At 40.5% G+C, this 17023-nt stretch overlaps 1 protein-coding gene across 6 annotated transcripts in view; it reads left to right on the plus strand.

Annotated features, from left to right (window-relative positions):
- LOC113447963 (sodium channel protein type 5 subunit alpha-like) overlaps positions 1–17023 on the plus strand; it is a 381002-nt gene that overhangs the window by 163063 nt on the left and 200916 nt on the right. For all 6 annotated transcript variants that reach the window (XM_087917483.1, XM_087917477.1, XM_087917478.1 and 3 more), the window contains 2 exons: positions 7105–7246; positions 8076–8273. In XM_087917483.1, the coding sequence (XP_087773609.1) occupies positions 7105–7246; positions 8076–8273 (340 nt within the window). The remainder of the gene's footprint in view (positions 1–7104; positions 7247–8075; positions 8274–17023) is intronic.

The following is a 17023-nucleotide window of genomic DNA, read 5'->3' on the forward strand; positions in this document are numbered from 1 at the left end:
TGAGATGTATACAAAACGCTTCTCTATTGTGTAGAGTTTGAATTAAAGAGTTTCCGATGAGAGATTATAAGGTGCTTCGGAGCAAGAGTAGCAGTGGTGGGATTCAAAAATTGTTACTACCAGTTCTGTGGATGTGGTTTGGTGGGCGTGGCTTGAGGGGCGTGGCAGGGGAAGGATACTGTAAAATCCCCATTCCCTCCCCACCCCACCAACCTGCTTTCCAGCTCTGTTCTCCTATGCAGGGCAACCAAAGAAGACCCAGCTGATTGGCTGGGACTCAGGAGGTGGAGACTAGATGGGGGCGGGGCCAATCAGAGGTGGTATTGGCCAGTTCTCCAACGACTCAAAATTTCCGCTACCGGTTCTCAAGAACTGGTCAGAACCTGCTGAATACCACTTCTGAAGAATAGGCATATTTTTGTGTACAGATAGTCCTCAACTTACAACCATTTGCTTAGCGACCATTCAAAGCTACAACAGCACTGAAAAAAGTGACTTGCAACTGGTTCTCACACTTACAACAGCACCCCCATTGTCACACGATCCAATTTCAGGCGTTTGGCAACCTGCATGTGTGTTTATGATGGTGGAAGCATCTTGGGGGTCATTTGGGAATCCCCCAAGCAAAGTCAGTGTGGACGGCTGGACTTAACAACGGGGCGATTCATTTAACAACAACAACCCCGGCAAGAAAAAGTGTAGAATCGGGTACTACTTTACTCAACTTAGCAACCTACTTAACAACTGCCTCGCTTAACAATGGAAACTGCGGTTTCAGTTGTGATTGTAAGTCGAGGACTACCTATAGTTACTGTGCAAGCCTAGAAAGAAATGCTGGTTGTTTGTTTTAAGGAAGAGCCCTCCTGTATGAGACCATTTTGAAGTCCTTTTTGGGAGGGGCATCAGTTCTGAATGGTTTTACATCCCCGTAGGGCACCATTATATGACATTTTCAGTAGATTGCTAATTAGCTGTGACATTGCCAGGGTCAGAGGGGATAGTGGAAAAATGTGCCCTCTGTTCTCATGGAAGCTCTGTTCTCCGATCCCAGAGGTCTCCAAACTTGGTAACGTTAAGACTTGGTGGACATCAACTCCCAGAATTTGTTCGAGAGACAGAGACAGAGAGACAGAGAGAGACTTTGCAGGAAGGTCACTCTTTTTGAAGACTTGGTTCTATGTAGTTCAGTTCTGGGGTTTGAAGTCCACAAGTCTTAAAGTTGCCAAGTTTGGGGACCCCTGTCCGATCCCTTCTTCCGAAATTCCTCTCCCACTTTCAATTTAGCCATCTGTGACTCTTTTCCCACCCAGTACCTTCTGTCATTCTTTTCCACCTTACCAGATAGCAGAATTTTGGCTTGTTCTTCTCTCTTGACACTGTTTTAAAAGGAATTGGATGTAGAGATAGTCCTTTACTTACAGCCATCCATTTAATGACCGTTCAAAGCTACCACAGCATGAAAAAAAGGGACTTTCGACCATTTTTCACACTTACGATCTTTGCAGCATTCCCAACGGCGCGTGATCAAAATTGGGACACTTGGCAAACTGGCTTGTAGAGGTGGTCCTTGACTTATGACTACAAAATGAGCAAGATAGTTGTTAAGTGAATTTTGCCCTTTTGCAATCTTTCTTCCACAGTTGTTAAGTGACACACAGCATTGTTAAGTTACTAACACAGTTGTTGTGAATCTGACTTTGTTAGAAAAATCGCAAAAGGGGATCACATGACCTGGGACACTGCAACTGTCATAAATATGAGACAGTTACTAAATGTCTGAATTTTGATCACATGACCATGGGGATGCTACAGCAAAAGTCATAAGTGTGAAAACAGTCATGTCACATTTTTCAGTGCCATTGAAACTGAATAGTCACTAAATGAACTGTTGTAAGGTGAGGACTACCTATATTCATAATAGCTGCACTGTCCTGGAGTCACACGATCACTCGTGGTAATGTTCCCAGCCAGCTTCCGACAAGCAAAGTCAATGGGAGAAATCAGATTTGCTTAATTATCTTCTGACTCACTTAACAACTGCAATTATTTGCTTAACAACAGTGGCAAAAAAAGGTAATAAAATGGGGCACAATTCATTTAGCATCTGCCTTGCTTAGCCACAGAAAGTTTGGGCACAATTCATTTAGCAACTGCCTTGCTTAGCCACCAAAATTTTGGACACAATTGTGGTCGTAAGACAAGGATTACCAAAACTGCCAAAGAGGCTGACATTCTTTTTAACAAAAACATTCTAGGAGAAGGAAGAAAAATTAAGGGACATAGAATTTGGAACCTTCCTATGTTGTTGACTTTCAATTTTCTTCTTGTCGTTTGGTCCAATGCTGTTTTGGGAAATACAAAGAAGAGAAATTGAGGCACCCCAACAAATGGCAGATGTACCAAAACACCTTTGACAATTGCATCCTAATGATAGTTCCTATAGAAACCTTAATTACCTTTATCCTCTCTTGAACTTTAATTTCATTTATAGATTTATCCAAAAGTAATTTTTGTACTCTATAGGGAGATGCATTTTTCTTCCTTTGGTTTCTAAGTTCATTGTTTTACCTCGTCTATAAATACAAGTAATTTAGAAAGAGAATGAAGCCTTAGAAACTTCTCTGTGAATTTCAGTGCAATTTTCAAGGAGTACTATTTCTGCTGTTGTTGCCAGGGCTTTAGAAAATCCCTCAATGTATTTTTGTTTTAAAAAGAAAACAAACTTTAGGACACCTGTTAGACACGATGCAAAAGTGGCCATACTTTTTTCTAAGACAAACTTTTGCATATAAATTATTTCTTATTTAATTGCTGAATGTTTACCACAAATGGGGAGATATAAAAGACAGCATTTTTTTCTCCAATTGCAATCATTCTTTTTTTCTAAGATTGTAGTGACTAAATTCAGAAGTTCTTGGCAATGTTATTTAGGAGTTTCAACAAAGCTGGAAACAAACATTTGGTAATTGTTCTTTTGGCTGGTGACAGAAGAAAAATGTGTTTAGAATGGAAGAATAGGATTGATGTCGTCACACAGTTTTTCCTTCTGGACTATCATCTGTTGGGATCTGGGCATGGATGGTAGAGAAGATGTAGGGTGAGATTTATTTTTTAATTTTTTTCTTGCTTTAAAAATTTGAAAACTCTGGAGAGAAGAACTTGTTGATCTCAAAAGTGGTAATAGTTTTAAAAGAAAAATTGTGCAGAGTTGATCTATGAACAACTGCCAATATTGACTGTTGCTTACTGGCCTCTAAATTACCAGCAGCATCCTCTGAAATATTGAATACAAGTAGTTCTCAACTTACAACCATTCGTTTAGTGACCATTCAAAGTTATAACGGCACTGGCAAAAATGACTCATCATCATTTTTCACACTTGCTATTATTGCAGTATCCCTATGGGCATGTGATCAAAATTCAGATGCGTGGCAATTGATTCATATTTATGACGGTTGCAGTAACCCATGGATCATGTGACCTTATGACAAGGAAAGACAGCGGGCAAGCCAGATTTCGCTTAATGACTGGGTTAACAGCTTAACAACTCTAGTGATTCATTGAATAACTGTGGCATGAAATGTCAGAAAGTGGGGTAAAACTCACTTCAACTGTCTTTCTTAGCCACAGAAATTTGGGTATCACGTGTGGTCTGAGGAATATCTTATATAGGAAACTCCTAGTTTTTGTCTGAACGCAGCCAGCACAGTTAACACTAGGGCAAGGATTAAGGCTATGTTTTAATAGCAAAGCCTATTCTAATGCTTCTTGATATTGTTTCTTGATATGATTTCCTATGTCAAGCTTTTCACATGGGAGCGGCATCCTTACAGATGGGACTCAGGTTCAGTTAAGCTGAAATCATGATCGCAAGATCAATGAACTGCATGGCTTTACAGCTGCTGAATGAAACCACATTTGATTCTCAGGGCAAATTCAGTTTTTACACGCGGAAGAATACATCTAGTGCTCAACTTAACAACAGTTCCTTTAGTCATCATTCAAAGTTACGACAACACTGGAAAAAGTGACTTATGACTGTTTTATACACATATGACTGTTGCAGCATCCTCGTAATCCTGTGATCAAAATTCAGGCGCTTGGTAACTGACTCATATTTATGATGGTTGCAGTGTCCCAGGTTCCTGTGATTTCGCCTTTTGTGACCTTCTGACCAGCAAAGTCAAGGGAACCCCGGTTCACTTAAAAACCATGTTACTGACTTAATGTGCAGTGATTCATTTAACAACGGTGGCAAGAAAGGCCATAAACTGAGGCAAAACTCAATTTAGCCAATGATTCACTTAGCAACAGAAATTTTGGGCTCAATTGTGGTTATAAGTCCAGGATTACTTATAATCAGGTCCTAACATTCTTTTTTTTTTTTAAATATAAAAATACTTTATTAAACAACTTTATACAAATACAGTAAAACCAAACATTCCGATTATTGTAATGTGAGCAAGACAGTGTTCACTCAATCTGAAATCTCTCAAATTATGTAGAATAATCATTGACCCTTATTACATTAATATATAACACAGGTGCTAACATTCTGAGTGGCTTCTTTGACTAGGTGGATAGAACCCAAAGTATCATTTGAGTTTTCCGTCATGCCTCTGAATGATGTTACATCAGGAACATTGTGGAAAAATAAAAACAGCAGTTCAAAGATGCAGATCCTGGAAGGGTCAAAGAAGGAAGGAAAGGGATATAGGAAGGAACCTCCAAAATGCTGTGGGCCCACAACCCATTTTACAAACACAACCTAAACCCAAAACCGGGCTGAAAAATCCTATTTCAATGTGTTATGACTCTAGCTTAATGGCCATGAAACCAGTTTGCTGGTTCCTCTTCTTTGAGATTAACACCCACCCAGATGCTTACAATATCTGCCACATTTGTTGTGGTTGTTCACCGTTCTTTCCTTTCTCAGCTTATCATCTACATTTATCTCACTTGCTTGTAGAGTTGAATGTATGTAGGAAGACGGCTGTCACAATATATGTATTTTGCAATTTCATTTAACAGCTAGGTCTCCAGTTAATGGTTTTGCTTCTGTAGAATTTCTTCTTCCGTCTTCCATTTAATGAGGTCAGTCCTGAAGAGATTCGAGAAAGGGGGCGGGTTGCAGGTCCCGTCAGCTAAGGAGTTTCACCAGGACTCCAGATTCAGGAGGGTCTTAAGCAGTGGGCCCTTTTTGCTGTGGCCCATGTTTTATGATAAACCTTTCCACTTAAAACGAAGTAGGTTTTATCTCCTCTGACTTTCTGGAAGACTCCCAAGAACTGATTGTGCCACTAGGCCTAAGACCCTGTTTGCAGACCTGCCAAATGGTGAAATGTCTCCATCATTTGGTAGTCCTCTATTTATGACCATGATTAAACGCCCAATTTCTGTGGCTACCTGAGACAGTTAAATGAGTTTTGTCCCATTTTATGACCTTTCTTGCCGCCATTGTTAAGTGAATCACTGCAGTTGTTAAGTTAGTAACATGGTTGTTAGGTGAACCTGGCTTCCCCATTGACTTTGCTTGTCAGAAGGTCGCAAAAAGGGGATCATATGACTCCAGGGCACTGCAAAAAGTCATCAGCCTTTTGCCAAGTGTCTGAATTTAGTTCACATGACCGTGGGGGTGCTACAACGGTGGCAAGTGTGAAAAAAAGATCATAAATCCCCTTTTTTCAGTGCCATTGTAAGTTTGGTCACTAAATGAGCTGTTATAATTTGAAGATTATCTGTAATTAACTCTGATCTCTTTGCCCAGTGTATTTTTAATTTTTGTTACGTGCCTTTTATAATTGTGAATGAGAATGTGTACATACTGTTTTTAACTTTATTATAGGTCGCCCACAGTCATTTGATTACGAGATGGGAACCCATATAAAATAGAATGTATAAATAAATGAATAGCTGTTCTTAATAGCTTTAATATCTGCTCATGACTAACCATTTATTTAACAATCATGATGCAATATCCATTATTTCATTTATGAGCCAATAAAGTTGAGGGCCTTGTATGTGGCAATGATTCAGTCTTAGAATATTTTTCTTCCTTTTCTTTGTACTTCAAAAAATCAGGCTGTTTAATTATATTTAATTAACAGACACTTTGGTTTGTCTAGACTGGAGTAGTGTTCCTCGAACTTTGCAACTTGGCAGTGTGTTGACTTCAATTCTCAAAATTCCCAAAGGAATTGAAGTTGGTACATAGTCGAGTTTGCAGTTGAATTTACATTGCAGTTTCCCTGGGTCCCCAAAATTTCTGTTGCTAACTGAGACAGCTCTTAAGTGATTTTTTTTGCCCCATATTATAACTTTTCTTGCCACAGTTGTTAAGTGAATCACTGCAGTTTTTAAGTTAGTAACACGGTTACTAAGTGACTCTAGCTTCCACATTGAGTCTGCATGACTCCTGGGACTTCTCAGCCATCATAAATACAAGCCAGTGGCCAAATGTTTGAATTTTGTTCACATCATCACAGGGATGCTACAACAGTCTCAAGTGTGAAAAACAGTCATAAATCACATTTTTTTCAGTGCTGTTTAGAATAGTCACTAAAAGAATGGTTGTAAGTCGAAGATCTGTACAGGACAGACTTGTCTTTCTCTGCATTGCCATGTTCTGGAATACAGGAAGCTATGCACTGTTGCTTCCTGACCTATTTATAGATTTTGGATAAGGTCAAGCATTGCATATTATGGTAGATATTGAATATATTAGTTGATCTTTCAAAAGAGCTTCTCTGTTTTTTCTTTGTTTTTTATTGTGTGGAGGGGAGATGAATATTCAATAACAGAATTGGAAGAGACTTTGGAGGTCTTTAGTCCAACCCCCTGCTTAGGCAGGAAACCCTATAGCATTTCAGACAAATAGTTATCCAATCTCTTCTTAAAAACTTTCAGTGTTGGAGCATTTACGACTTCTGGAGGGAAGTTGTTCCACTGATTAATTGCTCGCATTGTCAGAAATTTCTCCTTAGTTCTAGGTTGCTTCTCTCCTTGATTGGTTTCCATCCATGGTTTCTTGTCCTGCCTTCAGGTGCTTTCCGTTGGTAAGCAGGTGGTTGGTGTTGCTGACCAGATCTACTTTGTTTTCTGCAGCACATGTCCACAAAGCTACATATGTTTAAAGGCTGGAGACAATCCTGATCATGGCTTCACAAGCTTTGATACTTTCGGCTGGGCTTTTCTCTCCTTGTTCCGCCTCATGACTCAAGACTGCTGGGAACGCCTCTACCAACAGGTAGCCTCCTTATTTATTGTCATGTTTACTCATTATAGCTTGGCTTTCCTGCAGGGTCTCAGCAGATGGCAACACTTGGTTGATCTTGTCTCAGCTTTGAAAATAATAAGCTCGGTGAATGCTTGGATGAGAGATCACCAGGAATCTCAAAACTAAACACAAAAGTTGACAACATATTATAGACAAAGGCAATGGTTTCTATGTGGTTGCAAAATAGGCAGACATGTTTCTGTGCTGTGAGCTCTCCAGAACCTATGGGAGTTGATGGCTGTAGAGAACCAGTTTGGTCTAGTGATCAAGGTAATATGCTAAAAGCCACGAAACGGTGAGTTCTAGATCCGTTTTAGGCCTGAAACTGGTTGGCTTTGGACCAGTCTTCATGAGACAATAACTTCTAATCCTATCGCAGGCATGAAAGCCAAATGGGTGACTTTGGGCCAATTGCCAGGAGACAGTGAGTTCTAATGCCACCCCAGACATGAATGCTAATTGGATGATTTTGCACCAATCACCGGAAGGTTGTGATTTCTAGACTTGCATTAGAGATGAAAATTGTCTTGGGGGGCTTTGAGCCAATCCCTCTCTCTCTCTCAGCTCAAGATCTTATAGGGTTGTTTCTGTGGGGAAAATAGGAGGAGGAAGGTGTGTCAATTATGTTTGCCACTTTGAGTTATTTGTAAAAATAATGACAGAATACAAACAAATATATTGGAGTATTTTATTTTATATATATGTTTATGATGAAGCGTGCATGATTCTAATAACTCTTGAATATCTCTTCTCCTATTTTTTCTTCTTTCCCTTCCCTCCCTCTCTCTCGTTGACATAGACTCTGAGATCTGCTGGAAAGATCTACATGCTATTTTTCATGCTGGTCATATTTTTGGGGTCCTTTTATCTAGTCAACTTGATTTTGGCTGTGGTGGCCATGGCTTATGAGGAGCAGAACCAAGCTACCATTGCAGAAATGGAGGCTAAGGAAAAGAAATTTCGAGAAGCCATGGAGGCACTGAAGAAAGAGCAAGAGGTTTGTAAACTTCCCAACTTGCAGCAGCTTTTCTTTGCTTTATGGTAAAGCAGAGATGGGGACCGATAGCCCTTTTATGACTGGTAGACTTCAACTCCCAGAATTCCGGAGCCAGCCGTGCTGGGAATTGAAGTCCATAACTCGTTAAGGGGCCATCGTCCCTCCACCTCTGTGTTGAAGTGTTGGGTGGCATGATCAGAATAAACATCTCATTGGTTATCACCAGTGGTAGGATTCAAATTTTTTTGCTACCGGTTCTGTGGACGTGGCTTGGTGGGCATAGCGTGGCTTGGTGGGCATGGCAAAGGAAGGATACTACAAAATCTCCATTCCTTCCCCACCCCACTAACCTGCTTTCCAGCTCCGTTCTCCTATACAGGGCAACCAAAGAAGACCCAGGCAATCAGCTGGGCAACCAAAGAAGACCCAGCCAATCAGCTGATACTTGATGGGGGCGGGGCCAGTCAGAGGTGGGATTTGCCAGTTCATTGAACTATTCAAAATTTCCGCTACTGGTTCTCCAGAACTGGTCAGAACCTGCTGAATACCACTTCTGGTTATCGCCATTAAACAAGGGAGCCATTATTCCAGTTCCCGGATAACTTTGTCATAAAGCTGTAGTAGCGAGCTACTCAATGAAAGAGGTAGTAGGCAGCTCCAACTTCTCAAAGCACATGTAGTAGGGAACCTACTCAGTCAAGAGCCAACCTGGTGTTCCCAGACCCTTGAGGGCTGGGAATAGGTAGTCCTTGACTTACGACCACAATTGATCCCAAAATTGCTGTTCCTAAGCAAGGCAGTTGTTAAGTGAGTTTTGCCCCATTTTACCACTTCTTTTATTACAGTTGTTAAATGAGCCTCTACAGTTGTTAAATTAGTAACATGACTGTAAAAGTGAATCTTGCTTTCCCCATTGACTTTGCTTGTGAGAAGGTCAAAAGTGGATCACATGACACACACCCCGAGACACTGCATCTATCATAAATATGTCATAAATATGAAATGAATGGCTGTAGGGTGACAACTAGGAAAGAACATTAAGGACTACTCCTCGAGTACGGTTTGCCAGCCAGTTGCAAATCCATCTAGTGGTGGTGCTATCTATTCCACCTTTTTCTAGCTTACTAAGAAGTAGGTTCTGGTCTCATTCTCTCCTACGTTCTCTTTCATTCACTCTCTCATTCTCTCTCTCTCTCCCACATGCCCACCCACAAACAAAAAACACACGGAAGATTCTGCACATCTTTCTTTTCCAACAAAAGAGTTCAGTGCCAACAAATGCCCAGAAGTCATTTCATCACATGACTGCAAGGTCCCTCCATTCTGTGTGCTTCTTCCATCCCAGCTGGGACCAGAAGTCACAGGGGTTCTGTTACTCTCATGATTCCCCTTGTAACGTCATTTACCAAGCACTTGTTAGAAACAGTCTGTTGGTATTCTTTTCCTTATCCTCTTCGATGTTATTCTGTTGCATATTAGCACTAGAGGGAATTAATAGCTTTTTGTTCAATAGTGGCAGTCCCTGTCATCCGTTCCAGTTAATTAATTGGTTTTTTTTTTCCAGATTTACTGTATTGATCTCCCAAATTCAAACAGCCATTAGGACCTCATTAGTCAACTAGTGAATTAATAGAAACGGTCAGTTGTTCAAACAATACCAAGCTTTCCCTCCCACAAATAAAACAATTCATAGAACAAAAAAGCCAAGGATATGTATGACAAGAGGGAATGCATAATACTGACTAGCATGAGCCAAAGCGTATTTGAGAGACAGTCTGATGTAGTGGTTAAAGAGAATGTGCTAGAAAGTGAGAGACTGTGTTCTAGTTCTGTCTTAAGCCCAGGAGCAAGTTGGGTAGTTTTGGACCAACACCCCCCCTCCCACTTTAATATCAATGGCTATTTTGTGAGAAAGGTACACCGGTTGTTGCTTTTTCACATTTTTGGACCATCAACTCCCACAGACAGACAGGCAGGCAGGCAGGCAGGCAGGCAGGCAGACAGACAGACAGACAGACAGACAGACAGACAGAAAATTGCAATGGACGAAGGAGATATTAGAATCTGGTAAATCTGTGTCTATTGAGCCTGCACGACTGAATGTACTGTATAAAATAAACAACAATTTGTTTTACATATTGTACATCATAACTTGGTCTGTCCAATTTATAACTATTATATGGGATAGAGTAAGACAGAGGTCTCCCAACTTGGCAACTTTAAGACTTGTGGACTTCAACTCCCAGAATTCTCCAGCCAGCGTAGTCCACAAGTCTTAAAGTTGCCAAGTTTGGGGACCCCTGGAGTAGGAAATGAGTCTAGATAAAATCACCAAATAATATCCTGGCAAATCCCCTTGTAAAGTAAATAAGATTATGGACTAGGGGAGACATGATAGTAGTATTCCAATATTTGAAGAGACAAGGGGGTCAAACTATTTTCCAAAGCACCAAAAGACAAAACGAGGAACAACTGATGAAAACTAATCCAGGAGAGAAGCAATCTAGAACTAAGGAGAAATTTCCTAACAGAGCAATCAACCAGTGGAAAAAGCTTGCCTTCAGAAGTTGTAGGTGCTCCATCACTGGAGGCTTCCAAGAAGAGGCTGGGCAGCCACTTGTCTGAAATGCCATAGGGTCTCCTGCCTAAATGTCCCTTCCAACTCTGTTATTCTATGTGGTGCATCCTGGACAAGAAGGCAAAATATATTTTGGGTCAAATGCAGAAAGCTTTTGTCTGTGGCTACTAAAACCAACTATCTCTCTTCTGGGTTTTGGTTAAGGCTGAAGAGGAGGCTTTTAAGAGCCAGAGATGGATGCGGAGTTCACATTGCCATGTGCTCCAAACAACCTCAAAATCTGAAGCATCGCAAACTCTAATAGACTGGCTTTCTCTAGCCTGATATTCTACAGATGAGTTGTAACCATTTAACATGTGAAGTCATTCTTGGGAGAAAAAGAAATAATAGAATAAAACTGAGCTGAATACCTGAATCCCAGAGAGCCACATTTCACGTTGCAACATTTTATTGCAGGATCCTATGTCACTACTCGTTGTAACTAACATGAATTGAAGGAAGGAGTTTGTAATGAGTAGAGTGACAGATTAGGCTTGCCTTTCCTAATTTGGTGCTTCCTAGTATGCATCACTAATATAGGTTGTTTGTTTGTTTGTTTGTTTTTATCAATTGCTTACAAGATAATAGGTACAAGTAAAAACATAGTTATGAATACGTGGATACATTTAAGAAAAATAAAAAAAATAAAATTTGAGTTTTGCAGTGTTAATTCAGCGCCAGAAAAATAAGCACAGATGGCTGATGCTTCATTTAACATCTTTATAAACATAATAAGTAGATTTTACAAACCAGTTGTAGATTTCTCCAACATGAAGCAAACTCAGACAGAAACATGTTGCAAGTAACTTCAGAGCAAGCATTATACACAGCAGAGGACAGAAGCAGTTTCATTTTTAACAGACGAACTTATAGCTCAACATAGCTTCAGAGCTGCAGAACTGAATATAGTGCCATGCCTAGGCTATTTCTAGTTTCAGTTTCCAAACAGTCCTCATTGGCTGACTTAGTTGCTATGCCTATTCATTGGCTGACCTTGTTACCAAGCTCTATTCCAGTTCATGAATATACTCTGACATAGTCCTCAACTTATGACCACAATTGAACACAACATTTCTGTTTGCTAAATGAGACATTTGTTAAGTGAGTTTTGTTCCAGTTTGAATTACTAGAGTTGTTAAGTTAGTAAAACAGTTGTTAAGTGAATCTGGATTCCCCATTGAATATGCTGGTCAAAAGGTCTCAAAACCCTGGGACATTGCAGCCATCATAAGTGTGAGTCAGTTGTCAAATGTCTGAATTTTGATCACATGACCATGGGGATGCTGCCCTGATCGTAAATGTGAAAAATGATCATAAATCACATTTTTCCCCCAGTGCCTGTTGTAACTTGGAACGGACACTAAACAAACAGTTACAAATCGAGGACAATTGTAATCAAATCTTAATTTCTGGTCTATCCTTGAGGAGTGATGCACAGGTTGGAGGGAGAAAGAGAGATGCTCTTTGTAATGTCACTTTGAATCCCTGGAAAATATGGCACTTGGGAGATAAAAGCATAGTCCCTTATTTTTTTTAACAATGTGAAGATGGGAAAAAAATCAGATTAAAGGGAAAGATGATGATGTGCTATTTTCTAGTTGATGTCCATTTTCTCTAGTAGTCTTCCTATTTTCATAAATATTAGTGAGTTTTTATTGCTTTTCCAGGCTATTATCATCATCACCCTCATTTTCCCATCCCAAGTGATAAATTTGGCTTTAGATCTGTTTTTGACACCCCTTGGTTTTAGCAGACATTCCAGCAGTGATTGAAAGAGATGTGACAGAGCAAACCATCTTATCTGCATATTATTTATTCATTTTTTTTTAACAGTTTGGGTTTATTATTCTGGATCTTTGGTCACAGCTTGTTCTGTCATTCAGTGGGATATGATTCTGCTTGCAATGATAATAATAATAAATGCATTCTGAACCAGCAACAAGAATATACTGTAGTATGGTCACAGCAGTAGATGACACCGCCCAAATGTTTAGATGGTGGAAGAGCTGACGCGTGACTGGCGAACATAGGGATGATGGATTTAAAACCTTGGGTTTTAAAACACGAGAATGATGGAAACTTATTACAAGCTGTGATGTTAGAGGGCTGATGATCCAATTAGCCAGAGGAGCAGGTTCCTTTTGCTATGCATTGCCAGAAAAGGGGGTGTGCAGCAAGTACATAATTTAAAATCTCTGTATGAGGTTTAGATTTGTGCAATCTTGCTGTTCCTCTCCTCCTCTCCTTCTTTGGCGTGAAGGGTAGGAATGGGAAGGAATAGGGAAATACAAGTAGCCCTTGAGTTACAACCCTTTGTAGCCCCTTCAAACTTACAACAGCACTGACAAAAGTGATATGGCCATTTTTCACACTTACAACCATTACAGTATCCCCAGGGGTGGGATTCAAATTTTTTAACACTTGGTTCTGTGGGCGTGGCTTGGTGGGCATGGCTGTGTGACTGGATGGGTGTTTCTTCTTCTTCTTCTTCTTCTTCTTCTTCTTCTTCTTCTTCTTCTTCTTCTTCTTCTTCTTCTTCTTCTTCTTCTTCTTCTTCTTCTTCTTCTTCTTCTTCTTCTTCCTCCTCCTCCTCCTCCTCCTCCTCCTCCTCCTCCTCCTCTTCTTCTTTCTCCTCCTCCTCCTCCTCCACCTGCTCCTCCTCCTCCTTCTTCTTCCTCTTCTTCTTTTTCCTCTTCCTCTTCTTCTGCACACACCCCCTCCATTTTTGCCTTCCTGGGACTCAGCGAAGCCTCCTGACGGAAGCAGTAAGACAGCGAGGGGAATCCCAGCACAGATGATCATAGGAACAGCTGATTGTCAGGGAAAAAAGAAAAATACCTTAAGGAGTGACTTGTCAGGGAAGAACACAGTCAGCAATGTCGCACATGAGCAATAAGGACTGACTGGGAGAGGAGGGGAGGGGTGGGTGGAGAGAGGCGGGGCCAGCCAGGACTATGATTTGCCGGTTCTCTGAACTGCACAGAATCATAACAACCGGTTCTATAGAACCAGTTCGAACTGGTAGAATCCCACCCCTGAGTATCCTCATGGTCATATGATCAAAATTCAGATGCTTGGCAACTGACTCATATTTATGACAGCTGTGCAATGTCCCAGGGCCATGTGATTTCCCTTTTGAGACCTTCTGACAAGCAAAGTCAATGGATATTCCAGAGTCACTTAGCAACTGTGCTACCAGTTTAACAACTGCTGTAGTGATTCACTCAACAGCTGTGGTAGGAAAGGCTGTAAAATTCACTTAATAACTGTCTTGTTTAGTAGCAGAAATGTTTGGGCTCAGTTGTAGTCGCAAGTTGAGGACTACCTGTAATCCTGTATCTTGAAGCCCCATGCAAAGTTGGGACGTTGGAAAGCTCCAATTAGCCAAAGACTGCTGGATTCTGAAATGTCCAGCCTTGTACTATTGACAATATGACTGTCAATGCTTCCTTTGCCCAAGACTGGATGACTTGGGGCCAATCACTAGGAAAATGTAAGTTGTAATCCCACTTTAGGCATGAAAGTCAGTCCCTTGCTCTCAGCCCAATCCACCTCACAGGACTGTTGTTGTGGGGACAAAAGGAGGAGGAAGGTGTGGTTATGATTACCACCTTGAATTATTTGTAAAAACAATAAAGGCAGGATACAAATGAGCTATTCTGACCTAGGCTTCTCAAAAGTACGAAGCCGACTCCTTGTCCTGATAAACCCCTTTTATTTAGTTTACAGTGTATTTCTCTTCTGCACAGTCCTGGCCAACAGTCTGTCAAGATATTTCACAATTACAGACCTTTATCAGACTTGGAGAGATGCCAGGCTAATATCTTTCAGAGGCCTCACTGTAGCAGACAACATTAGGCAAGAATGCAGAAACAGATCTTTAAATGAACTAATTGTCTCCTGCAAAACCCCACTCCCCTTTCGCTCCTCCACCTGTGGCTTTACTCCCAAGTCAACCCTTGTTCCTTAGCTATTCCCTTCGCCTGGCAACTCTGCACATGTGCACACTGGGAACAGGCTCCAGCTGTTCTTCTGCCCCACTGATGTTTGACTCTGAAGGCAGCTGATAACTATCGGATGGCCCTGGCCCCATCTGTGTCACGTCTTTGTTCATATGGTTCATAGTTTTCTTGATAAAGAGGGAAGTCATTTCTTTAAATATATTTTTCTTTATATTTTTCCTTCATCCTTTTTTTCTCTCTCTGTACTTTTTTCTTTTTCATAATCTTCTTACTTTATATTAGCTTTTTATCTTCCTAATTAAAATCTTAATAAAATATTATTTAAAAAGAAAAGAGTTATTTTGGAAGAATAGTGGTTAATGATTTCATTCAGGGACTATTTAATTTCATTTGTTGATGTTATTTTTGTTTTTATTGTTTTTAAATTTCTTTTAAGTATTTTAAGTATTTATTTGATTTGTCAATCGCTTACGAGATACAGGTATGAGAATAAATATAGTTTTGAATACATGTGATAGATATTTATAAGCAGGGGTGGGATTCAAAATTTTTAACAACCGGTTCTGTGGGTGTGGCTTAGGTGGTGGGCATGGCTTGGGTGGTGGGCATGGCTTGGCGATCATGTTATTCGCTGGGCATGGCCAACTCAACATCACTCACATAGAGGCACACATCTTCTCGCCTGGCCTCTGCTTAGAACTGCTTAGAATGTTAACAACCGGTTCTAGCGAATCGGTGCGAACTGGTAGAATCCTATCCCTGCTTATAAGAAAAATAAAAAAACAATAGGACAGGGACGGTAGGCACGATTGGTGTGCTTATGCACGCCCCCTAGAGACCTCTTAGGAAAGGGGTGAGTGAGGTCAATATTAGACAGTCTAAGGTTAAAGTTTTGGGGGTTTGGGGAAGAAACCACAGAATCAGGTAGAGTATTCCAAACATTGACCACTTTGTTGCTGAAGTCGTATTTTCTGCAGTCAAGTTTGGTGTGGTTAACCTTGAGTTTGTGTCTATTGTGTGCTCTTGTATTGTTATGATTGAAGCTGAAGTATTCATTTGCAAGTAGGACATTGCAATGTATGATTTTATATACTATACTTAGATCGGACCGAAGGCAGCATAGTTCTAGGTTTTCTGGGTCTAGAGTTTCAAGTCTGGTGGCATAAGGTATTCTGCAATGAGTGGAGGAGCGGAGAACTCTTCTTGTGAAATATTTCTGGACTTTTTCAATTGTGTTAATACTAGATACATGATATGGGTTCCAGACTGATGAGCTGTATTCAAGTATAGGTCTGGCAAATGTTTTGTATGCTCTAGTTAGCAGTGTGATATTACCAGAGAAGAAGCTATGTAGGATTAGATTAACAACTCTTAATGCCTTTTTGGCTATGTAGTTACAGTGGGCTCTAGCACTTAGATAATTTGAGATGAGTACTCCAAGGTCCTTGACAAAGTTTGGATCCTCAACAAGGTCTTGACTATTTACCTTGTATTTTATTTTCTGATTTTTTCTGCCAATATGTAAGACAGAGCATTTATTTGTTGAGATTTGAAGTCGCCATTTGTTTGACCTTTCTGATACATAGTCGAGGTCTTTTTGGAGGGTAGCAGTATTGTCTGGGGTGTTGAATAGCTTTACAACATCAGCGAACACAGTTGCTCTTAATATGATCACATAGGTCATTTATGTAGAGTATGAAGAGAGTTGGTCCTAGAACACTGCCTTGGGGGACACCACTGTTGACAGGTACAGAGTTTGATAGGACACTCCCAATTTTGACCATTTGTTGTCTGTTTGACAGGAATGCTTCTATCCAGTTATGTAGGTGTCCAGAGTTATCATAAGATTTTATTTTTAGGAGTAGTTTGTTGTGTACCACTGAATCACAGGCTTTACAGAAGTCTATGTAGATTGCCTCTATTGTTTTGCCCTGATCGAGTTGTGTAGTCCATATATTTTTGCAGTGTAAGAGTTGCAGATTACAGGATAGTTTTTTTCTGAATGCAGAGATTTTTTCTCTGATGCAGAGCCCTCGTCAGTGCCTTCCCCAGACTCCAAGGCTGGCCCATGTTCCTCCCCGACCTCCTCACTGTCCGAATCTGCTGCCAGCTCTGGCCACAACACGAGCAAATAAATAAAATAGAATTCTAGGTTGGAAGGGACTATAGGA

Source organism: Pseudonaja textilis, chromosome Z (assembly GCF_049901715.1).
Source record: "Pseudonaja textilis isolate UNSWEBS1 chromosome Z, rPseTex1.2, whole genome shotgun sequence".
Taxonomy (NCBI): Eukaryota; Metazoa; Chordata; class Lepidosauria; order Squamata; family Elapidae; genus Pseudonaja; species Pseudonaja textilis.